Raw genomic sequence first — 25,965 nt, 5'->3', positions numbered from 1 at the left:
GTAGCGTGTTGGTGTTTGTATATTGATCAGGTGAACTTTGCGAAGCTGCCCATGCTGATGAGACACCCCTACTCTTGCATCATTCGGCGGAACTTCCTGTCTGGGATACATGTGGAGCTGAAGCAGTCACCGCATCAGAGGAGCCTACGAGCACAGCTCCACTGGCTGCAGGTAACACGCAGTATAGTGGGAGGAACATAGAAGAAAGCATCATACCACCAGTTAAGAGCAAAACTGCAGTGGACTGTCTGTATATTCAAGTATAAATAAGGGCAGTCTAGAGCTCTTGACTTCTGTGTTTTAATTCATGCCTCATGGTGGTAGGTCTCAGTGTGGTTTTGACAGCACCTTGCTGTACTGTGTGACATTAGTGTTTGTTTGTGAAAAAAAGGGAACTGTGTTCATTACCTCCATGTTACAGCACAGTTTTATTTCTGTAATACTGTTCCAGTATTAAACTTTTACCAATATACTTATTTATTATATTGTAACTAAAATTTTTGCTTTCATACATCCTAATAATAAATCTTTTGATTGCCTCCTTCAACTCATGGATGTGCCATACTCGTTGCTCTTTTTTAATGAAATTACCATTGTATTTCTGTTTGTTGCAGGTGGATAACCAGCTAACAGGAGCCATCTTCCCCATCGTCTTTCACCCTGTTCCTCCTCCCAAATCAATTGCTCTGGACTCGGGTATGACATAGTGAGGTTTTTGGAGTGTATGTGTTCTGTATGTTGTGATAAGTGCTTATGGTATGACAGCAGAGACTAACTACAAGCATGTGCACTTGTCATTTTTGTTCATTCAGAGCCAAAACCCTTTATTGATGTGAGCATCATTACAAGATTCAATGAACACAGCCAAGTCATGCAGTTTAAGTAAGTTATGCTTTATTTTTGTCTTGTAACACTAGATAGTAATAATTATGCCATTTAAATCTTACCTTTTCAGTTTGAGTTACAGGTTTTTGTGAAGTACAAGCTAGTGCTGAAGTGTTTGTATATGCGTGTCTGCATACAGATACTTCATGGTGCTAGTGCAGGAGATGGCAGTGAAGACTGATCAGGGGTTTTTGGGGGCAATCCTTGCTCTATTTACTCCCCCCACGGACTCTCAGGCTGACAAACAAAAGGTACCTATGAGAATGAAGGACATTTTCTTAATTTTTTTTTTATCTGATTTTACTTCTGTTGTATTCATTTCAATTACGATTAGGTAAAAGGAGCTTGGCCTGTAATCAGTAAGAAGAGTGACAGGCTCTGTGGATAAATGGTTCTGTGTCACTCTGTCCATGGTAATTGTGAAAATAACTGCCTACTGTGCATCTAGAGAAGTAATCATCTCTGCTGTGAAAAAAAAAAACTCATTCTTCCAAAATGTTAACTTTAAAGGACCTATGTCATGGAAAACTGAATTTCCTTACTTTTATCTCACTTTTTAAAATAAAAGTTGTAAAAAAAAAAAAAAAGTTTGACATAGTATGTAAACACTTTCCCAATTCATACCATCCATGAATGGAAACTAAGCAGCAAAAAGCCCATTTTGAATTCATTGTTTTTGTGATGTCACAAAGACCAGTGCATTTACATATATTCACCTATACAGCAGACAGTAGTTAATCTCTGCCAACTCATATTTAAATTGTAAGGCGTGTTTCAGCCCAACCTGTTTTTGAATGATGCACGATACTGGGCCACAAGTCAGAACAGAACTTACAACCACGTTTCCAAAAAAGTTGGAAGGCTGTGCAAAATGTAAATAAAAAGAGAATGCAGGGAGATGCAAATCATTTAAACCCTAAAAAATGTGTATGCCCATTTTTAAGTTTAATGCAAGCAACACGTTTCAAAAAAATTGGGACAAGGGCAACAAAAACAGTCAATTTATCAGTCGATAAAGATGTTTAATGCTAAAAAACACTTGGTGCAGCATCTCACAACTTATCAGGTTAATTGGCAACAGGTTGGTAACATGATTGGGTATAAAAAGAGCATTCCAGAGAGTAAAGATGGGGAGGGGTTTAGCACTCTGTGAAAGACTGTGTGGGAAAATAGTGCAACAACGTTTCTTAATGTAAAATAGCAAAGAACTTTCATTGTCTGTGGTACATAATATCATTAAAAGATTCAGAGAATCTGTAGAGATCTGTCTATACAAGGGACCAAACCAATATTTGCTGGCCATGATCTTCATGCCCTTAGATGGCACTGCATTAAAAACAAACACGATTCTGTAGTGGAAATCACTGCATGGGCTCAAAAACACTTCTGAAAACCATTGTATGTGAACACAGTTTGTCACTGCATCCACAAATGCAAGTTAACCCATTAATTGGCCAGGGCCTGCCAGCAGGCCCACAGTTTTATTACACACTTCTACAGCCTAAGAATAGCTCAACCAGTTTGCATTGAAGTCCCTGTAGTTACTGAATTATAAGCCCTAGTACGTAATAAGCCTGGGATTTTAAGGGGTTAAAACTCTACCATGCAAAGAAGAAACCATATATAAACACAATCCAGAAATGCTGCCACCTAAGCTCATTTAAGATGGACTTGGGCGAAGTGGAAAAGTATCCTGTAGTCTGATGAATCAAAATTTTGAATTCTTTTTGGAAATCATTGACGCTGCGTCCTCTCTGCTAAAGAGAAGAGACCATCCAGCTTGTAATCAGTGCACTTCAAAAGCCAGCATCCGAGACAGTATTGGGATGCATTATTGCCTTGCATGTCTGTGAAGGCACCATTAATGCTGAATGATAAATATAGGTTTTGGAGCAACATGTACTGCCATGCAGCCATGCAGGCAATGTCTTTTTCAGGGAAGGCCTTGCTTATTTCAGCAAGACAATGCCACACCACATTGTGCAACAGCATGGCTTCATAGTAAAAACACCCGGGTGCTAAACTGATCTGCCTGCAGTCTAGACCTGTCACCCACTGAAAACATTTGCTGCATTATGAAATGAATAATACAGTAAAGGAGATGTGCAACTGCTGCTGAAATCCTATATCAAGCAAGAATGGGAAAACATTTCACTTTCAAAACTGCAACAATTGGTCTCCAATTCCCAAACTGTTGTTAAAAGAAGAGATGATGAAACAGTGGTAAACATCTAATGAAAAAAGGAAGTGGTGGGATATTGGCCCTTTAACTGTATGCTCTTAATGTATGCTAATGTAACAAAATTTTTTTGTGTTATTTGTAACTTCACACTGTGTAAACAGCAACTAGCATTTTTAAATGGTGTCAAATGTAGCAGTGACATTTGTGATGGATGCAAAGTAAAGATGTGTTCATTCCCTGTGTTCACACTAGCAGTGGCACAATGCTGCAAAGCGGACAAAATTCTTCATTTTCAGTGAGAGCTGGTGATTTCTGGCAACAGGAGGCAGTGCGAATGCTTGTGACGTGAAGTGGGTGGCATCAGCAAAGCAAATTTCATGCAAATTAAGAAGCAATGTGGCAATTACCACTGGGAATTTAGCAGGGTGATTTGTGCTTTATTTTCACCACAGTGCAGCAGTGTGCCCCTTTTTTTGGTTCATATATTTGTTGCTACTAGAGATGGAGGAATGGCAGTGTTTTGCCCCAAGTAGTCGGCAGTGATCGCAAAGACCAAATACTGTTTTCTTCTCGTTCTTACTGCATAGACAGTGATGCACTACACAGGGGCTGAATTTATAGACAATCAATTTCTCTCCAGTATTTTTATTTTTAGTAGGAACGCATCTGATTTGTGCTTGGTGTAAGTGAAACCATAGCAACCAACAGTCAGCTTGAGTTCAGAAACACAAGCGATGAGCAACCAGCGATTTGGACAACAAGAGATTAAAAGTTGCTGCTGATGTGAACGCAGGGTTACAATATAAATGTGCATAAATCTGGGTGCTTGAAGGTACAAATGAGAGAACAGCTCTAAACACAACATGTATGTATGTTCTAGGAAGCCACGCGTGTGCATATGTTTGACAATAAATGTATCTCTATGCAGACTAAACTGATAGAAAGGGATTTGGAGGTGCTACAGGCTCAGCTGATGGAGAGCTCCATTACAGACACTTCAGGCCTCAGCTTCTTCGAGCACTTCCACATCTCCCCCATTAAAGTGAGACAGCTGCTCCAGGCTTGAGGCATTAAAAGCATCTAACTACAAATAATTAAAGATATAATATCACCATGTTCTAAATAGATACTCTGTGTGCGTGCGTGTGCGTGTGTGTGTGTGTGTGTGTGTGTGTGTGTGTGTTCGCACGCATGTGTGTAGTTGCATTTGAGTTTGTCTCTTGGCTCCAGTGGAGATGAGTCTGAGGAGGGTGACATGGTTGCCATACAGTCACTCAATCTGCTTCTTAAAAGCATTGGAGCAACACTTACTGATGTAGATGATCTTATCTTTAAGTGAGTATCACAAACAGTTTATAAATAAAGCTTGTTAACAGCTTCATCCTCTTGATCATATCAGAAATGGCAGAGGTGTTTATTGTGCTTTCTCTCTAGACTTGCTTTCTTTGAAGTAAAGTACCAGTTCTACCGCAGAGAGAAGCTGATGTGGGCTGTGATTAGGCATTACACGGAACAGGTCAGCAGTTCTTTCAACCTCATATTCTGACAAAGTCTATACATATTTTGCTGTGCATACATGATATTAGTTTATCTTTAAATATGTTGTATCTTTTTAAATTCCCCGATGTATGTTTTAAACCATACATAACTCTCTCTAAATGCAGTCTGTTGTTCTGTTCTGTAAACCACTGTCTCACTGATGGAACCTCATTCTTTTTTGACCGTTTTTTTCCAATACCTTGGAATTCCAAAGTATAATAACAATTTTTGGTTCTGGCTCTGCAATACTCTCTTTATTGCCTTTGCAGTTCTTGAAGCAGATGTATGTACTGGTGCTGGGCCTGGATGTGTTGGGGAATCCCTTTGGACTGATCCGAGGCCTCTCAGAAGGGGTAGAGGCCTTCTTCTATGAGCCCTTCCAGGTTTGAGTCACATTTATTCATCTTGTCATTCCCTCCCACCCTTATATCCCAATATTGTGTGTCTTAGTGTACCAAAATAAGTACAGTAGGAAAAGACTTTAGGATAGTCAGCCATAAAGCTTATCTCACTAGCCTAGGTGACCAAGTTTGTTATAGCCTGTGATGCTGCAGCTAAATAGTCTAAAATGCACATTTTCAGACTGTCCGGTATTTGCTCAGATTGGGAACTGTCCTTTGTGATTGGTTAGAACAGGAAATGCCAGACCCCACCCCTTGTATAACATGTCATCAATGATGTCATGACCCAACGGTTTGTGTGTGTGCTAGGGGTGCGGGAAAAACTTGATTCTTAGATGCATCGCGATGCGGACGTGAACGATTCTGAATCGATTCAGAAATGTCAAAAAACGATTTTCTAAATATTTAATTTATAACGTAATGACGGAACGCAAAAGGCGGAACTGGAAGTGGGTCAGTGCAGTGCTCAGATAGTCTCTGGCGGCACATAACAAAGACACAACTGGATGAGCGAGAAATCCGACCGGCACCCTCTGCATTAAAAGCCAGGTCAGGTCAGGAGTCACAACACAAATATTCAGAAGAGCCATTTTGTCCTTTCAACAAAAATCAAACCACCTTGGCAGCCACAACATTTAATGTCCAGTATGTCTCAGTATGTGTTAATGTCCTAGTATGGGCTAAAAATATAAATGAAAACGCAGATTTACTCTGCTCTGCTTTAAGCTTTAGCTATAGCTGCTTTCCTCCCATCTCCGCCAGAAAACTTTTCCTCAAAACTAGAGCAGTTTCTTGTAAAATGTCTCAGCATCCGGCTGTTTTACGAGGCTGAAGTCGCTTCTCCTTGGCTTCTCGTTCTAATTTTCCCGTTTCACCTTAAATTCTGCCTTAGGCGCCGAGTGTCACTACTGCACCATTTAAGGTGGAACAGGAAAATTCGAAAGAGAAGCGAGTTCATTTTCACAACATTTTAGAGAAAGACAGTCTCTCATTGCAGATTTAACCAACCGCGCTGCTTATAAATGCGGATGTCTTAATCTCTGTTTTTTCATTCGCTACTGGCGAGACCAGATTTCGGTGCTATGTGACCTGCTATCTGCTGTCTGTTCTCAGTCGTTGAGAACCAGGGCTTTCACGCTATGCTGCACACTTTGGAGCCGAGATTCAGCGTCCAGTCTCAAAAATACCCAAACACACACACACACACCCCACCACACACACACACACTCTCTTTACAACAAGACCAAAACCGAAGTTATAAGATCACTAAAGAAAATGGGAAGGATGGCTGTAACGTGCAGCGTGGACACCCATTACCACTGGATCTTATTTCAGGGTAACAGCGCATTTTATCGCAGATGGGTGGCAGCAGCGTCTCTGAATGAGAGCCTTCTAGTTCACTTTCCACATCACTTCCATTTGATTTATTAATAAAAGATATTTTAGATATTTACAGCAAAGTATTTGTAATGATCCATAATGCATTTCATTATGGATCATTACAAATACTTTGCTTTAAAACTACCAAGTCCTCAGACAGTAGGAAGATAGAAATCCTGTATAGAGGAAAAAGATGCATCGATAATCGTTTTATAATCGCATCGCAGCCCTCTGAATCATAATCGAATGGAATCGTGAGGTGCCTAAAGATTCCCACCCCTAGTGTGTGCACTGCCAGACTTTCAAACATCAGTCTGGCACACATGGTAGACACAGTGAGAGGAAGAGAAGGAGGGAGCTGGAGAGTAATACTTTAAAGCAGCAGAGAACGCCTGCAGCAGGAGAGTTGAGGAAGAGGAGGAAGAGAGCAGTCTTCTGATGTGCATTGCTAGATCAAAGCTTTACATTCATTCCATTAAAATGCAAGTCCACTGAGAAATTTGAATTTTCCGGTTTCTGTTTCCTCTTAAAGATTGCTATCTGCTCGTAAGTCAGCTTTGAGATCATACTGATACGTGCCATGAGAGATGAGATGATCTCTTTTTTTAATAAGGGGGCTGTTCAAGGGCCAGAAGAGTTTGCAGAAGGCTTTGTCATCGGTGTGCGTAGTTTGCTGGGCCATACAGTAGGTAAGGATGCCATTGTGCCACTCCAGGCGAAACATATATTGCTGCCACATCACCACCAGTAATCAAACACACAAAAATCAATGCTCTATCCATATGCACAAATTAAATATTGTAGCGCTAGCGTACTCGCACATCGTGACACACTTTGTCACACAGCACTTGTTAAATGTGTGTCTAAGCAACACATAGTGGCCAGCTTTGGTCCTGCAATATCTGCAATGGATGGCTTAATATACAAATAACACTCCAATTCTGCATAATCACTCCAGTAACCTGGTTCCAAATAAAAAACTTTATATCAAATGTGTTAGCCAAATAAACCTTACAAAAATTCTCTCACAGTTTATCTCAGCTGACCTTTTGCTATGGATATATTTGCTGATGAGCCAAAACATTGTAACCACCTGCCTAATAAGCTGTTGGTCCTCCATATGCCACCAAAGCAGCTCTGACCTGCTGAGGCATAGACTCTACAAGACCTCTGAAGGTGCCTTGTGGTATCTGGCACCAAGACATTAGCAGGGGAGGAGGAATTTCACTGGTTTTTCAGAACATACATAATTAAATGGTTGAGATGTAAGCAAAGTCATTAAGGGTGGTTTGATGTAAAATGCTTCATTCTAGAGATGCTTGCCGTGTCAGAATTGTTCACAGTGGTGATGACAGGAACCAGACATAGTGTAATGCCTCTGAAAGCTCCCTCACACAAATTTATTACATACAGTGGTCAGATATATACTGCCTGAATGCACACACAGTCAAAATAAACACACACATGCAGGCATACCTACAGTCATTGTGTGATTTTTACTGCCTTTATTTCTTACAGGGGGTGCTGCAGGAATGGTTTCACGTATAACAGGTTCAGTAGGGAAAGGCCTGGCAGCTATTACCATGGATAAAGAGTACCAGCAGAAGCGCAGGGAGGAGATGAATAGACCACCCAAGGACTTTGGAGAGAGTCTTGCCAAAGGGGGCAAAGGCCTTCTGAAGGTGCCAGTGCTCATGGACCGGTTAACTTGAGCTATTCTGCATGATTTTATTGCATTTTAGCAATGATAGCATGTTTGGAATTTCTTTAGCCTCTTTTGGTTGATAAGATGTGCATTATAGTTCATATTACATTTCTGACTACTATAAAAAAACGCGGGGCTGAAAGGACATCTTGGATTTTTCCCACAGGGTGTGGTTGGAGGAGTGACCGGTATTGTTACTAAACCTGTGGAGGGTATGGCTCATTTCCATCTAATAACTTAAGCTTCTGTAATCTATTTTTTAGTTTGTTCAAAACAATGTATATTTACTGTTTAAAAACGAGCCCTAACACTCATATATTTTATAGTGCATTAACTTTATTGAACAAATAGTTTAAACCATCAATATCATTGTTTTGGAAAAGTATTTTAACCTCTAGAACAGTGGTCTCTCAAAAAGAGGAGTCAAGTGCTCCAATCAAATCTTTTTTTTCTTTTTCTTTTTTTTTTTATTACCCTGATATATAAACAAAATCTTCACTTGGCTACCTGATCTTCACAACAGAATTCTGTAGTGCATTATGGCCATTCAGAGGACTTCAAAAGAAAATCTGCTGAATTACAGAAAGAAATGATTTACAAAATAATTTCTAGACACTGTCATTTGGCATTTATAGTCAGTAGCACTGATACTAGGAGTAGGCATCCTACAAAGATCAAAGCAAACCATCTAATCCTTAAACAAAAACCCTAGTGTGATAGCTAAGATATACAGGCATCTCTTACACTTGATAACAGCAGTAGGCCACTAACAGGAGCACTGCTTTTTACTGTACATTTTTACATATTGTACATTTGCAAATATGCTTTTGAGATACATGCTCTTGCTGAGTTTACAGCAAGTCTTGTCCTTGTTTTGTTTAATTTCATGGCAGCACAAAGACAAATTGCACTGGCAGCAGCTCAGAAAATGTCGGCACCTCGTGTCTATTTACCTGTCTGATATCACTCTTTTGTGAAATGTATATTTTAATTTCTTCATTAGTCCACCAGAGTCTGCTGCCCTCTGTCAGTTTTGTAGCTACAGCTGGGTGAAAATGGAAACTTTTCCATCAACCATTATTTTAATTCAGTATGCCAGAATAGGCATAAAAATATGTTGATGGTGGAACCTAGCTAGTGATGCAGCATTCAGCAATGCCGCACAACTTGATAAACCTTTACCATTGCAGTATTTTTTTATAAATTTTGCAGCAAAAGAATTACTGCAGTAATCATATATCTACAAAGTAAAAGCATTGTATGATGTATCTGATAAAACAACAACATGGTGTATTGCATTATTTTAAAACTAATATTGATATGATTTGCTGTTCTGTATGCTCAGGTGCAAAGAAGGAGGGGGCTGCAGGCTTTTTTAAGGGCATTGGGAAGGGCCTGGTAGGAGTGGTAGCTAGACCTACAGGGGGCATCGTGGACATGGCCAGCAGCACCTTTCAGGGCATTCAGAGGTGAGACACATACACCCATATATGATGTGTCTCTCTCTTCATATATTTATCTCACAGGCATTTTAAGTGGTGAGACAAATATATGCAGAGACAGACGTGTCATATCTCCAACAGAGTCCTTCATGCTTTCTTTCATGATGAGTAGAGATTCTGTGTCACGTAAAAGAACTGATCTCTCTTCTATGTGTTATTTCTGTTAGTCACGTTTTCTTTCATCTTTGTCCTGACATTGTTTTTTGTGAAGTCTTTGGTGTTTGTTTTGTTTTTCCTGTGTATTTACTAATTTTGTGACTCTTTCTTTCTCATGAGTTAATACCTGGATGTGTTTTGTTCTTTAAGTTGAGTGAGTATTGGTCTGTTTGAGTAAGTATGTGAGTATGTGAGTGTATTTGAGTTGAGGGGTTCAAATAGAGCACATCAGATCATAGTGAATGGTCCTTGGCATTCACTTGGTCAGGGTTGTTATTTTCGTCGGACTTCTGGCTCTCCAAAAAAAAAAAAGGTTTGCTGGTATGAATGTTTTTTCCTTCAGGGAGGTGAATGGTAACAAGGTAAGCATTGCATCATGGGTAGCAGAGGATGCAAGCTGTGGTACAGTGCATTATTATGGCTAATCTACTGTACAGTAAACCCCAGAATAAAAATGACTGGATGAATATGAACATGTGCTTTCCCCACCCCCCACATTTTAACATGGCTACTGACCTCCCCATTCCTCAATGGCCAATAGCAAGTCTGATGAGCAGAACAACATAGAGAGAAGAGCAGCGGGAAGCCTCACACATTTCAGGTTTGATTTCTAATCCTGAACAGAACTACCCATTTGTTATGTATTAGCATAAGAGGTTTTTTTTTTGGACGAAGCATGATTATTTTAGTACATTCTAGTTAGGGATGCATGGCATATTGGTGTCCGATATATTTTTCACTGATAAATTGGAGACCTGAATTGTTATTGGTCCAATATTGAAATTACAGAGGAAGTTTACAAACAATAACTTTGCATCCCATTTTTGCTTGTGCTTGCACTAACGCACACAAAGACAGTAGTGAATAGGCATTTTCATTATTCAGAGATTGTTTCACAAGCTAAATACTGATTGAAAGGGATAACATAATGAATAACACAGCAGTCCCATGCATGAAAGACTGGAGGTCCAAATCCTTGCCCAGACTAGGATGCCACAATAAGGCACTATATTAATCTACAATCCATATTGCTCTGGATGTAAATGTTTACAAAAGCTGTCGTGCATGATTTAGCTATGTAAATGTAACCAGCGAGTGTCTTGTGCTCACTGTGCTTCATTCATACTATGAGGTCCGTAATTAAAATTGGAAACTGCATTGACCCTTTGGAAATCACATGATTTTCATATTCCTGGTTACGTGGTGAAAATAATAATCTATAAATACATTCTGATTATTTTGTCCATGCATTTACTGAAGCTGTATCAAAAAAGCACTGCGTTTTAAATAGAAAGCATGTTTCCGTAAGTGAAATTTGAGCAAATAAATATGATTAATCATGATTGACTACACAGAATAATGCAATTAAATGAAAACAAAATAATGCAATTAATTGGTATTAATTATTTGTATTATTCAACAGCCCTAGTACAACCCCATTTCCAAAAATGTTGGGACGCTGTGCAAAATGTAAATGAAAACAAAATGCAATGATGTGCAAATCATAAACCCTATATTTAATTGAAAATAGTACAACAACAACACATCAAATGTTGAAACTGAGAAATTTTATTGTTTTTTGAAAAATATATGCCCATTTTGAGTTTGATGCTGACAACACTTTCCAAAAACGTCGGGATGGGGGCAACAAAAGACTGCTAAAGTTGTGTAATGATAAAAAAAAACAAAAAAAAACACCTTGTGGTTGATTGGCAACACGTCAGTAACATGATTGGGTATAAAAAGAGCATCTCAGAGAGGCTGAGTCTTTCAGAAGTAAAGATGAGGAGGGGCTCACCACTCTGTGAAAGACTGCATGAGCAAAGCAAGAATAACATTTCTCAATGTACAATAGCAAAGAACTTTTGCTTTTCATCTATGGTACATAATAACATTAAAAGATTCAGAGAAACTGGAGAAATCTCTGTATGCAATGAACAAGGCTAAAAAACAGTATATGCAGGCCGTGATCTTTGGGCCCTCAGACAGCACTGCATTAAAAACAGACATGATTTTGTAGTGGAAATCACTGCATGAGCTCAGAAACACTTCTGAAAACCACTGTTTGTGAAAGCATTTCATCATTGCCTCCACAAATGCAAGTTAAAACTCTAAAACACAAAGAGGAAACCATATATAAACAGGATCCAGAAATGCTGCCACTTTCTCTGGGCCTGAGCTCATTAAAAATGGACTGAGGGGAAGTGGAAAAGTGTTCTGTGGTCCAACTAATCAACATTTGAATTTCTTTTTGGAAATCATGGACACTGTGTCCCCCGGGCTAAAGACCACTCATGTTGCCCCCGTCACTTTTTTGGAACGTGTTGTTGGCATTGTTTCAAAAAACAATAGTTGTCTTTATAGTAGTTTCCTTTAAAACATATGGTTTAAATGATTTGCATATCATTACATTCTATTTTTATTTACGTTCTGCACAGCGTCCCAAATTTTTTTGGAAATGGGGTTGTAAATATATATTAAATTAATTAAAGAACAGAAAGTGTTTGGTTTTTCTCTCTGCCTGCTCTGCTTGTCAGATCTGGTGTACTGCACGAGCTAACTGCACTGCTGGTATACTGAACTGTGTGATACAGCACTGCAAGGTCTTTGCCAGGACTAACCAAGAACCAGCTACTCCAGCCAATGGCAAAGGAGCATCCTCATCTCCATGAAAGCTCAGTGACCAAGTCAACCAGTAACACTGACTGCTTTTTCCATTCCCTCTGTCCCTGAGCTAAGAGCAGCTAATCTGATCATGTGGTACTATGTATTTGCCCCCTGGCTTTCTCATGCGTCCCTGACACCAGACACACTTCAGAGCCCCTCCTTGTTGATTTTGTAAAAAGCACAACCATCTATCCATCTCTCTGCACCTTAAACACCTGGACAATTTTGCACTCATTTCATGTTTAAACTTATGTCCTTATTATTCCATGCCTTCACTATAGAGGTAACGTAAGGTGAGAGAACACATGGGGTTTAAGACATCGCATGCAATGGAATCATAAAATGATAAGCTACAAGTGCACTGCAGAGCAATTGCATCATCAAATGTTACAGTATACAGTGAGTGTGACCTTGCTGTAAGCTAAAGGTAATTATGTAGGTATAATGCAGAAGATACAATGTTCATTTTATCTGCCATCATGTATGTCAAGACAGTCAAGTCTGACTTTGAAAATGCCAAACACCCCTTTAAATAGAAATTCACCATATATTTTGAATATGACCTTATATGGGGCTTTTTCTTTAAAGTGCTCTCAACTGATTTTTTTAATCTTTAAACTTATATAAGCTCCTGTATGAATGTACTATTGATTGTCAAATTAAAAACAATGCAAGTGACTTTGAATTTAAGTTCTTTCTACAAAATTTGTTGGCTAGTCTAACTTAACCAACCAATTCTGATATTGGTTGAATGCTTGTCATCTTTCATAGCCAACCAGCCATATGCTAACAGTGTTTGCATTATGAATTGAATGAATTACTTACAACCATGAATTATGAATTGAATAAATTACATACAGCCATGTAGTTACTCTCTGTAGAACGTGATCTGATATTTCATACAGATTCTACCAGAAACTAGAAGCTTGAAAACCCTGTCGGAAACCCTGTTGTGGGGCTGTTTATGTTGTCATGTCAATCACCATGTGGTCTAAAATGCCCACACAGTCCTGATCTGGCAGAGTTGAGCTTTTCTGTTCTTTAACTTGATTTGAATCATTCTAAAAGATCTGTTTTTGATTATTGATTATGATGTTACATATCTCTAGGATCACAGAGATATTTTTAATATTTGCAGTCGGGTTGACGGCCACTTTAAACATTTCTTTCTTAACTTTTAAACTGCAATCTATAAAAATGCACATATGCACATTACACTGAACCTGGTGTTTTAAAAGTTTCATTTAAGCTCATTTCCCACATATGAAAAATTCCTTTTGCTGACATGTAAAAAAGTACTATAACAGAAACAGGTTAGTGATGGTGGTAAGTAATTTCAGATTTTAATTGACAGAGTGGCGGAGTCGACAGAGGAAGTGACGAAGCTGCGACCTGTCCGGCTCATCCGAGAAGATGGCATTATTCGTCCCTACGCCCAGCAAGAGTCGGAGGGCTACGATCTTTTCCAGGTAAGAGCATCGATACATCCTCACTGACTTTACCACTATCAATCCATCATGTAGATAAAAATAATAATTACCTGATTTTACTCTAGTTAATGCATTACATAACAGGGGTGTAACAATACACTCAGCCCATGATAGGATTTGATTCATGATACTAGGTTCACGATTTGATATTCTCATGATATTTTGAACAAAATTTACTAACGACACCAGAGCTGGGAGGCAGGAGGAGTGATGGAGTAAGTTGTTGATTGGTGTGCAACTTCATTGTTTGTTGTTGCAGTACAATTGCATTAAATTAATAGAATATCCATTCTGTTGCAATGAATTGTCACAGTCTCAATGATGTTATCACAGTTTTGCACCATGACGTCACAATGTCATGATTCATTGTTACACTCCTAGATAAACATATTGATGTCTGAACGCATATTCTAAATGTACTATTTCATCCTAAATTTCTACTTTTTGCAGTCTTGCTCTACTCTCTGATTCTGTTCTTTATCTTCCTCTGCGTTCTAATTTTTCCCCCTTTTCTTTCTTTTCTTTCATTTCCTTCATGCAGCCAGAGGAAGAATAATGGGTGTGGGGATACTTATGGGGCTACAAAACCATTTTCTATAGAGCTAAGTTAAATAAAGGACTGTTGATTGATAGCACATTTATTGGCTAAGCTGTTGATTCAATATTTTGTCCAGATTGATCTACCTATGGTTGAATGTTAAATTACTGTGTGTGTTATATAGTGGAAAAGCTTAATCCTAAGCCTGCATTTCACTTGCTGTCTGTCTTTCTGTTTAATGGCTGAAGTCCTGATTTGTCTTAGTTTTCCTTTGTTTTTTGCCAGATTTACAAATTTTGCTGAAACCAACCACTTTAATACCTCACTCATTTTTATTTATTAAATATTTAGTTTTGACAACATATTAGAATGTTTTTGCCAAATACCTGTAACCTCATATTCCTTTGTACTTGTCTCACTTTATGTATTTTTTTCAAACATAAATGAACTAGTTAAATTCTAGGAGAAATAATAATTTTAACAAGACATAATCACTTTCAATTAATACATAATCACAAGCAACTAGATGTTAATTAGTTACTGAAAGATTAAATGTTTTAAAATTATTTTCACTAATTGGAAAAAAAAACATGGAAGTTTTTTTTCTATTTTTCTAAAGTTTCTTTCAGTGTGTTTGACATTGTATCTGTAAATTCATGTCTACATGCATCTTGTGTCTATTAATGAAGTATTGATTCATGAAATAAGTATGGACATAATATTTATGCATAAACAATGTGAATTTATTTAAATATATACAAATGTAGTTTCTCATTTATAAAGTAAGAATATTTCACACTCTAACAAAGCATGGTCAATTCGATGTCTAATGTATTTTCCTATACAAGCTTACTTTGTAATACCTCATAACACACAGTGCTTGATACTCTTAACTATGATGCAAACATTTTGATTGCCTTAGTACATGTGACTGTATTTTGTTTTTATGTAAAGTGTAATTCAGTTTTATTGGTAATTGCTTGATTTCAGTGATTTGTTACAAACAATCATGAGATCTGGAATAAATACGCAAAGATATGATCATGGTCAAAATGTTTCATTTAAACAGAAAGGTGAGTCGGTTGCAAAATGCTACTCTGGTCTCCAGAATGTTGCTGTATTGCCTTATTGAAGTGAATTTGAAGTGTGTGTATTTTTCAGAGGTCAGAGATTAAACAACTTGACGGCGAGTTCTTCAAAGAGCACTTTGAGTATCCTGGACACAAAAAAACCAACATCATTGTCACCAACAGGTACTCAAGCATTACACTTAGAAATCACCCCCACCTCCACACCATAGTCACACATCTGTATGAATGTGCACATATTGCAGAATGTTTTTAGGAATTTTTAAATTCTGCTTAGTCCAAATTCAGCAATTTAGCAATATGTAGGGTATATCAATAAAAGCAAATGAACAGAAAAAAAAATGAACAGATGACAGATAAAGCAGGTGACGAATAGTGAGCAAGTATTTTACAGCTGTCATATCATTATAGTCGTAACAAAATCTTGAATCTCCGAAATGGTGATTTTATTAGAAGAAAATCTGCACTGCTTATCCAAAAGTATGTGGACACTTCTGCTAATTAGTGGGTTCAGCTATTTCAGCCACACCCATTGCTAACAGGTGCATAAAATCAAGAATACAGCCATGCAGTCCCCTTAGACAAATATTGGTAGTAGAATAGATCATAATGAAGAGCACAGTGATTTCGATGTGGCATTGATACACAATGCCACCTTTTCAACAAGTCAGTAAATCAAATTTCTCGCCTGCTAGAGGTGCCCCAGTCAACAAACTCCTGTTACTGTGAAGTAGAAACATCTAGCACCAACAGATCAGCTGCAAAGTAGGGGGGCCACACAAACTCACAGAACAGGACCACTGAGTGCTGAGGAGGACTCAGTACAGAGTTCCAAACTACCTCTGGAAGCAATGTCAGCACTAGAACTGTTCACCGGGAGCTTCACTGTAATGGGTTTCTATTAGTACTGCAATGACTGAGTAGCCACACGCAAGACTGACACCATCATGTGCACTGTCAAGCGTTTGCTGAAGTGGTGTAAACCACATCACTATTGACCTGCTGGAAGTCTCGACAGAAGAAAATGAGTTTGATGCATGCCAGGAGAACGCTACCTCTCTGAATAATCAGGTGCTGCTTTAAATGGTTTGGGTCCCTTAGTTTTAAGTAACATAAATAATTGTCTGCTTCCAACTTGCAACGGTTTGGATAATGTCCTGTCCTGTTTTAGCGTGACCCCATGCAGAAAGCGAGATCCATAGAGAAATGGTTTGGCAGGTTTGATGTGGATGAGCTTGATTAGCCTGCACAGAGCCCACACCTCAGTCCCATCCAAAACCTTTGTGATTAATTCGAATGCTGACTGGAATGTCTTAATAGTAGTCTTGTGGCTGAATGGAAGCGAATCCATGTGGCCGTGTTCCAAAATGTATTGAAAAGCCTTCACAGAAAAGAAGAGGCTGGTATAGTAGTACTGTACATGTATCCACATATTTTTTGCCATGTAGTGTATGTTAATGTAAAAAGATTTTATTTTGTTCCCTTTGTCATGGAGTGTTCCCACTGTGTATAGAACAGTTGGTATTTTCAAAGAGTGTTAAAAAAATGTTAATGTTCTGTGTCTGTGTGCATGTATTTATTTCTAATGCAGGAGGGTGATGTGTGTTAAAGAGATTGACTTGATAGGGCATTTCAACAAAGAATGGGAGTGCCAGTTTGAACATTTTCTGCAGCCTCCTTCTGTAGATGGTGGAGATCTGAAGATTTATTACAAGGTGCAGAACAAGCAAATTTATTACATTAAATAATTATACCAACATATGTGTCAGCTTTAGCATAAAGAAATTAATGTACAGATGTAACATTACTAATACATAATAAAAGGAAGTAGGCTAACACTGTGTTTGCTACATTAGGAGCAGAATAAACTGAAGATCTTGAAGGATGTTCAGGGTCCGGTGAGGGTCGTGCACCTTAAACAGCCAGATGCAGCGGAGGTAAAACTGGGATTCATCTGTTATTAGCAAAGTGAAATACTCATGTTTGAAGTGCCATTTATACATCATACTTCAGGCACCTTTTATTGTTACTCTGATGAATGTGTGCTCATGTTAGCTTAGAAACTATTGCTGTTTATTCAACAATAAAGGCACACACAGAAAGCTTAAAGACCACATGCTGATACATGTTACTGTGCTGAACATGGACATGTTCCAACTAGTCTGCAAACAAATTTTAATGAGAAATTTTAATGATAGAATTTCATTACATTTTTAAAATGTGTACGCAATTAAATGCGTACAGTCCTTCAGAGTGATTTGATTCAAGTCAGGAATGTTGACAGCAATAGTGATAGGGACTAGACGTCTGAAAGGTTTAATGCCTGTTAACTTACCTGACAGAATGATATTACACAAATACCTCGCCTGATGCCTAAGACATTGTTGTATGATATGTTTACAAACAGCTTTTGGCCAAAAAAACATATTGTTAAGCCAAAACAGTAATCTGGAAAAAAAATGTCACTATTTTACCATTATCCACATTATATATGAAACTCAGAAGAGGTGTAGGCTCACTGGTCATTTTGGACAGCAACTAAAACAGCTGTATTTGCATTGTAGACGTCACAGCCCATAGTTCCTATCACCACTGTAAAAAAAATCAATTGGTACTTTTCTCTACAATGTACAATGCAATTTCACATCAGACCACTCTGAATGACTACTTCACAATGACTTAAAAATGTATAGAACCGGTGGAAAAAAATTGAATTCCCCTTAAAAGACATAGTCCTTCAATATTATTGCTGACAATTAGGCAGGATAAGGTTAAACATGCCCTGTCTTCTGCTTCACAGAAACTGCGAGATGCCATCATGGAGGCCCAGCACGCACGCCAGCAGCATCAGATGGTCAGACAGAAATCCCAGCGCTTCATCAAAATGCAGCAAACTGGCAGCACAGCCTGAGCTGACCCACTGACCACAGCCTTGTGCTGTCCTTCACTACTAAAGCACAAACAAGCACAGTACTGAATAGCACAGCACTGCATGTAAACACAGTTTACTGCGCTGCTCTTAAATTTATATTTCACATATTGTCTATATATACACACCATAAGCTCTATTTGGCTAGCAGCTTTTTTTGACGTTGGTTCTTGACTATTGCACTTCAATTTGAAATGACACAGTGAACACTGGTGCAGCTTTAGTTTCAAGCACTTTTGCACTTGTGGTATCTTAAAAGCCACGTAAATCCCTAGTGTAACTATATGCAGTTTTGAATGAGATCACCACCCAGAGCTCTGTCATGCTTGTACTGCAGTCATCAATTAATTTCTGTTTGTGATAAGGGCTATTAGCCTTCTCCAGTGATAAATGTTTCTAATTTTTTGGCCATGAAAATCTCAATGAGCATTGTATTATGTGTCATTGTCATGCTGTTTGATGTAACACAATAAATTTATCGTGTTGCTTCTGTCAATGAAGATCACAGTCACAGCCATTTGGGCCTAAGCCATTCCTTTGGATTCGCTCTCCTTTTTTTCTGTGCTTTCTCTGTTCCATTACTTCATCCCATGCCTCCGTGAGACTTCCTGAGAACTGAACAGGCTCCTTTGAATGTATTTTGAGGTTCACTTATAGTTATATATGCATTTTGTAGTGCACTCTGTGGGCTTCTACAGGATTGGATGGTGGAATTTGAGAGTTTGAGAGTCTTTTACCTGGTATTAGATATTTCCTTCATAACTGAAAGAATCCTTGATTCACATGCTCCACAAGTCCTGCTTCGTTCTGTTTGCTGAGTTCACTAGTGCTTTCTTTGTTCTTAAATTACCACACAGTTAACTTGTGTAATTTCTTTGGATATTTCTCTGATTGATGTGTTATGATTACCAGAACATGTACCTGTTAACTAGTAAATGTAAATTTGGTAATTAGCATAATGATGTGGTAGATCACGTCAAAACATGAAACCATCCAACTAGACATTATTGCTTTACATGGCTATATTGTGAAGAGTGAATCATATGAATATTACCACTTTCAGTAATGAAAGTACTGTTCTTGAAGAAAAAAAAGTAGGTTTGCTTTATGTATCTATTGAAGTAATACACTTTATTTTTTTTCTAATGAAGAACAAAGATAATTGTACGTTTGTTTGTGGAATTCCATTCTAAAAATGATGTTTGTTGAACTTAGGTAAAGGCTTTACTATGCAAATGAGAATCTAGAACACCAAAGAAAAATCATATCCAGAAATACAATAAACTTATTTCATGTTCAGAAATAATCTCTGCACTCTAAGGCCTTTTTTCTGCTGAATTGTAGGAGTTGTTGCAGTCTTGTTACCGTCCTGTGTCAGGGACCACCCTATATTTATTTTATTTCCAGGCACAATGACCATTATGTACAAGTTATGCATTTTTCAGCATCAGGAAAACGACAGAAAACATGTTTAACAAACAATTGCATAGAAGCTTTAATTTTTCCACATCAAAGCTCAGTCTTAGTACTTGGCTGCGGTAGTTTGGCTTTCCCCTTCCTTTTGCAAGTGGATTATTTTATGTGTAATCTCCACACAAATATTCTCTGAAAAGTGAATAACTTTTAATAAATGAAGGATGGTCTCTGACTTTTGCACAACACTACAAATCAATTTGTTATCAATAGGCATTTGTCCAGCTTACATACATGCATGGCCAGTTAAGTTTTTTGTGTTACATTTTATTCTGATGTACTACACATACCATTCTCTCATAGAACCCTTAGTTCTGTTCATAAACTCAAGGCACAGTAATGTGCTGAACAGGCTGAGTTGTGACTCAGATATAAAACTGCATAATATTTGTCACTGGGAGGGTTCCAGGTTATGTCTAGCTGCAAGGTAGAGCACTTACTGAAAGAGATTAACTGTAACTTTGTGTGTGTGAATAGAGAGAGAGAGAGAGAGAGGCAGAGGTGTATGATGGGAGGTGCAAAGAACAAAGTCATGTTCTTGGCATGCTGCACTGTTCCAAGTAGTGAAAACATAACCAGTCCCATCCCTAGCAACCATAAGTAATACATTCCCACCTTAGATACTGTTTTCTTAATATTAACACTGCTTTCGTAACCTCATGCTTAACTAACATAACCAGCTGTGCTGAAATGGGCAGGACAGTAGGGTTGGTTATCCTTTGCCCTGCAGTGGAGCTTTCCATGTCCAGTCCAGGCCCAACTGTTTCCTTTATAGTGGCCAGTCCCATTGTTATTGGGCAGGGTAAAAGAGCACAAAAGCAAAAGTGTGTAATTAGGTCACTTTCTCAGGACCTTTTACTAGTCAGGCAGCCCATTCTTCAAGGACAAATCATACCTAACAAGCACCTTGTGAACTATAATAACACAACTGGGCTTTTAGCTTCTGGCTTTATGTGCAATAATTTGATATTGTAGGCTACATTCCTTTTGTAGAACAAACAACTCCCACCCGTGTAATCTCCAATTTATGCTTTAAACTCACCAACCATTAGATAATCGTTTTCTAACGACATAAAATCACCTCAAGTTAGTGTTCTGTGCACTTCTTATTGACATCACATCTTCCTACTTTAGCATGTCATGAATTGTGGCTGAAGCAGTTTCTCCCAAGATTGTGCAGCTCAGCTTGAACATTTAGAACAATGTCATCATGGACAGAAAACTAGTCTAGGATCAGTTCAGTGGCTAAAGATAACTTAGGCCTCACATGTCACACACTTCAGCTGAGGGCAGTCGGTGGAGCATACTAATATGCTATAGCACTAACGAAACTGTTCTCTAACCACAAACCAAATTTGAAGGTGCGCTATACTAGCGAGGACCTGTATTCTGAAGCATGGTGTGAATACTGTCACATAAGAACATAAATAGCTAGCTTTGCTTACTAGAGACCCATGGGCACAGTAAACAATACTTAAATACAAACACTCTCTATGTTGAGTTGAAGTGTTTTTAACAGTAGAAGACTGTAGTTTTGTAGGCTGCTTATCAGTGATTCCGTGTCTGTAATGCGTGCTACTGGCAAGTGCTACAGCACATCAAGAAGTATGGAAAATGGGTTACATTATGCTGTAAAATTTAAGGCCGATCGAGAGAATTTACTGTACGGTTGGGCTGTAAAATTACACAATTTATCTTTCTGCGACATAGCCAGGGAGTGTATTAGGAGCTCTGTTCTTGCTTACCTGATAAAAGTTTTAGGCTGCTCAAGCTATTCTAACACAAGGTAAGTAGGTCAACTGGCTAAAAGCTGCGTAACTATCCAGACAACTACAAAGGTTAATGGGTAATTTTACCAATTTTTCAAAACCACTGTCTAATTCTCTGTCATTTTAGAGAAATTTACTGACTCGGTTTCTGTACAATGGTGGTGATAGGAACGAGGGGTTACAGTGTGTACAGCTCAAATATAGCCATTTTATTAGCTATCCAAAACTACTGTCATGTATCATTTTAAATACATTTTAGGCCAAAGTCTGATCACAAAACTGCTGTGAAACAATATCATGCAGCATATTCATCACTGCTTCATGTAAAAACTTCCATTGAGGTAGTTTTAGGGGCATTAAAAGCGTCAGATGTCCGGTTCTCATCAACTGAGTATAATTTTGACATGATAAGTTTATTTAATAGAAAACCATTAACCATTTCAAATTTTGAAAAAGCGATGTGATTCCCCTTTAACATCTTCCAGTGATACATGGGGTAATTTCCAACGTTTTATGCTGCATTTTTTTAACATCACGTATCGTAGAGTTTCAGTCTGCTTCTTGTATCTCTTCGTAATATGCAGCCATGCATGGTGCCTCGTGCAACGTCTTAGGGGCGGCGTTTAGCGGAAGTACGTCAGCAGCATATTCACTCATCACATGCCAAAGCATGCTGTGTGTGTGTGTGTGTGTGTGTGTGTGTGTGTGTGTGTGTGTTTTGTTCGTTCTTTCACCAGATCATCCATCCATTTTCCTTCATCTGCTCAAACTGGAACAGCGAGATAGGCACACAGACTGCTATCAAATGCCCAGTAGATTCTCTAAAGGAAATAAATAAAGCAAACACCGCACAATTCTTCAATGATTTTCAAAATCACTTTATTATTATTTGGCGATTTGACTGCAAAAAAAGGCAAATTCATTGTCAGATTTCTAGTGAAAAATAGAATACTGTAGCCGTTGTGGCGGGCTCCACAGCGCCGTGTGTGGACAGACCAACCCCACCCGCTCCTCTCAGCAGCGCTATCGCAGCCAGTCTCAAGTGCAGCCTATACGAAGAGGCGGTGTAAGAAGAAAACTGTCAAAGAAACATCTCCTCCTACGGGAATAATTTGCTCTAACGGGGAAATATGGATGAAGGGCCGGAGCCCGTGACGGATCCGGCCGAAGGTGCTTCGACGGCGCCCGTTGCGGATCAGACCAGTCCAGTAAAGCTGGATACCAAGGCTGAGACCGAGCACCAAGCACCGGCTAGAAGACAGAGCTGCTCCAGCACCAACAGGGGTAAGATTCTATAACATGAGGGAAAACAGCTACAAACCGTATGGAACATTTTAACTGATATGTGAGAGAGCCGAATCCAACTTCATATCCCTGCTGGGTCTTCACAGCGGCAGCTTATTGTAGATTCTCTTTGAGCAGCTGCCAGTCCAGTTTTACGTTTCTGTGTAGCTCTGTAACTAAAGTTACTTAATTAAAATGGCCCAGCTTGTGGTGTTTTTCTGCCACATCTCAGTGAAGTGTTTTGGCTGCCTGATCCTGGTGATATATGTGTCCTAACAGCTTAGGTGTCAGTTGTGAACACGTTTGTGATACTTTGACTAAGTTATTGTGATTCTGTGAGTCATCTTGGCCGCTCAGGCTGTCAGTGGCGCTCAAGCCTCCAGGCGCGCGGTTCATTAGCCTGCACAGGCTACAGAATGACATTCCGGCAATGTCTGAGAACACTCGTGAAATTTGTAATTGAACGAATTATGACATTCGTATGCTAATGTAACTACTATTTAAAACCATCATGTCCTGTTCTATCTGTTTTGTTTACTTTGCACTAAACACACAGCCGCACCCCATTATGTGCCCCCTATTTCGGCTCGTGCTAAAACCTTATTGGCTAGCATGTCATTCACAGGTTTATTAGCAGGGCTACAGTTTCTACAGTGCAGATTTCAGGTCCGATTAGAGCGCAGACATGTGCCCCTCCTCCCTCCTCTGCCTGCGTGCGGAGTTATGTAACAGGCTAGGGCAGACACACACACACACACACACACACACACACACATACACACGGTCGGGCACACGAAGACCCCTTTTTCCTTTTTCACTTCTGAACTACTCGTTTTAGGAAGTCAGGTTCTTGACCGACAGTCGACAGATTTCTTTTCAGTCTGTGTGATTAACTCCTGTGTTTGGATTCTCTGCTCTCTCCGTTCTCCCTCACTGACACGTTCTCGTCCTCTGTCGTTACGTAAGAAGAAGGAGGAGGGAGGAGGGAGAGGAGCAGCGGAGCACTGGGGCTCCGGCCAGGAGGAGCTCACACTCCTAACCCGCTAACCTATATTCTCCTGATCTCCTGGCTGCTTTGAGGGCCTCCTCAGTTTCTCCCTTCCAGCATTAGATAACACTTCCATTGTGCTTATTAGGAAACTATGCAGGCCTTGGTAGTTTTTTGAATGGGGTTGACTCCAATGAGCCTGTTTATGGTCTTCCAATGGGTTTAAGTTTATCTTCTATCAGTATTATGTTGGCTTAAATTAATTGAGAAATAACTTGCAACGGAATCACAATAAAAATCAAATTCTACACTTTTTCATTTTGATTGTCCCCTATGTATGATCTACATATGCTCCAATGATTAACTCTAGTGAAACTCACTTGATTATGAAAAGTGTTATAAGGAGCCGGTTTAGGGTAAGATTTAGATTTTGGTTTTGGAGGTCAGGTTACAGTTCAAAGGGGAGCACTTTAAATTCTTTCATGAAACCTTCTGGCCTGAACACATGCAAATGTTTCTCAGTACAAATGATTGTCACAGTTCAGGTTATTTATAGCAGCGGCAATTTTTTAACCTCTCACCTCTTTCACGGTCTTTCAGCAGTGTGAAATAATGGCTGACTTTTCTTCCTGGACATGTCGGCATATTGACTGACTAAGAGTTAAATTGTAATTCCACAGAAAATATATATATATGCTTACTGAAGTTGCAACACTATATGACTCAAATTATAATGCAAAATGTGATGCTTTTTGTTTTGAACATTGGTCTTTAAATTGAGCAAAACTATTTCACAGCATGACTGGTCTCCTTTAATGTTAGGGTTGAATAAATATTTTAGGGAAAAGTGAAGTTAATTAGATATTTGGTAAAATATCAGTTGAAGACAAAGTGAGCATCTGCATAGCAGTGGACCACCAAAGCAGCGTTACTAGTCTTTTATTCACCAGGATATGCAGGGACTTTGTCTTGGTGCAGGTGTCAACATAAATTGCAATAAGACAGATAATATATAGCCCTAAATATTTAATAAAGTCAGTTTATGAGTTAACAAATTACAGTCCTGTAAACTTAGACCTGCTGCTACATAGGTCACTCTTTAATAATGCGCAATACAATCACTCTGGTGTTGCCATTGTTTATCATCTAGCCAGAACTGGCTCATGAAGTTCCCTATGAATGTCACTACAAGACTTGACAAACAGCAGTAAATCACAAGTTTGTGGTCAACTGACATCTTCCATTTAAAAGGTGCTCTCTTTCCCTGAAGTAGGAGGGGTGATTCTGGTTCAGTGGATATATATCCAGGTGATAATGTCACCCTGGAAATCAAGGCTAATGTCACCATAGTAAAACTCCTGAAGTCACCTTTGAGGACTGGAAGAAGGACTTCATTTGCGTTGGCCCCAGGTTTGCACCGAGTCTCTAGAGATAAAGGGGTCTGATAGCATCTAATGTGATAAGATAACTGATGCTGAACTAAGTGGTCTTTTCGTAACATGCAGGGCTGTTAAGAACCTGACTATTTTCTTTGATTTGATTTGGTTTGAAAGCGCAGGGCACTGCAATGCTGAGAGTAATCCTTCTTATTACTTGGTAATGTCTCATCTTACTGCTGTGTACCTGTAGTGGTCATGTGGTTAGCTGATGATGTTTCCATGACTAGTGTTTACGACTGTAAGAAAGCTTTTTTTTGGCCGTTCTTTTTGTTTGGAATTGGCCCTATTTTGTAGCTTTGAGGAATTAAAATTCTAGTCACGCTGACGTTTTTGGGATATTTTGGCCATATCAGTAAAAAGCCCTGAGTTGTTTTGCAACAACATTATGTTGATTGTGTAATTTAATCTTTAACTCTTCAAATTCGCGGGCTATTGGCAGGTCCTAGCTTCCATTCCTCACTCCAGTAACTTTAGAATGACTCCATTATTTTGAAATGCTTTTCTATATATTTACTGAATAATAAACCATAAGACAAAAGGATACACAAGC

At 38.8% G+C, this 25,965-nt stretch overlaps 2 protein-coding genes across 6 annotated transcripts in view; both read left to right on the top strand.

Annotated features, from left to right (window-relative positions):
• Positions 1-19,768, top strand: part of vps13c (vacuolar protein sorting 13 homolog C) — an 85,561-nt gene extending 65,793 nt beyond the window's left edge. For 3 of the 5 annotated variants that reach the window (XM_036586525.1, XM_036586524.1, XM_036586526.1), the window contains 17 exons: positions 31-171; positions 615-696; positions 813-882; positions 1,025-1,136; positions 3,996-4,109; positions 4,269-4,402; positions 4,502-4,583; positions 4,876-4,989; positions 7,001-7,076; positions 7,906-8,069; positions 8,259-8,304; positions 9,438-9,561; positions 13,772-13,886; positions 15,607-15,698; positions 17,125-17,248; positions 17,390-17,470; positions 18,334-19,768. In XM_036586525.1, coding sequence (XP_036442418.1) covers positions 31-171; positions 615-696; positions 813-882; positions 1,025-1,136; positions 3,996-4,109; positions 4,269-4,402; positions 4,502-4,583; positions 4,876-4,989; positions 7,001-7,076; positions 7,906-8,069; positions 8,259-8,304; positions 9,438-9,561; positions 13,772-13,886; positions 15,607-15,698; positions 17,125-17,248; positions 17,390-17,470; positions 18,334-18,444 — 1,782 coding nt within the window. In that variant the 3' untranslated portion in view covers positions 18,445-19,768. Of the gene's footprint in view, positions 1-30; positions 172-614; positions 697-812; positions 883-1,024; positions 1,137-3,995; positions 4,110-4,268; positions 4,403-4,501; positions 4,584-4,875; positions 4,990-7,000; positions 7,077-7,905; positions 8,070-8,258; positions 8,305-9,437; positions 9,562-13,771; positions 13,887-14,448; positions 15,485-15,606; positions 15,699-17,124; positions 17,249-17,389; positions 17,471-18,333 lie in introns of those variants that run through there. The other 2 variants (XM_036586528.1, XM_036586527.1) reach the window with 2 other exon arrangements.
• Positions 19,769-22,396: 2,628 nt separating this feature from the next.
• The window catches only part of rorab (RAR-related orphan receptor A, paralog b), a 50,779-nt gene continuing 47,210 nt past the window's right edge, over positions 22,397-25,965 (top strand). Inside the window, exon 1 of the mRNA XM_036586225.1 lies at positions 22,397-22,988. Coding sequence (XP_036442118.1) covers positions 22,835-22,988 — 154 coding nt within the window. The 5' untranslated portion in view covers positions 22,397-22,834. The remainder of the gene's footprint in view (positions 22,989-25,965) is intronic.

Source organism: Colossoma macropomum, unplaced genomic scaffold (assembly GCF_904425465.1).
Source record: "Colossoma macropomum unplaced genomic scaffold, Colossoma_macropomum, whole genome shotgun sequence".
NCBI classification, from domain to species: domain Eukaryota; kingdom Metazoa; phylum Chordata; class Actinopteri; order Characiformes; family Serrasalmidae; genus Colossoma; species Colossoma macropomum.
Note: the sequence above shows the minus strand (reverse complement) of the source record. Positions and strands in the feature narration are given on the sequence as shown.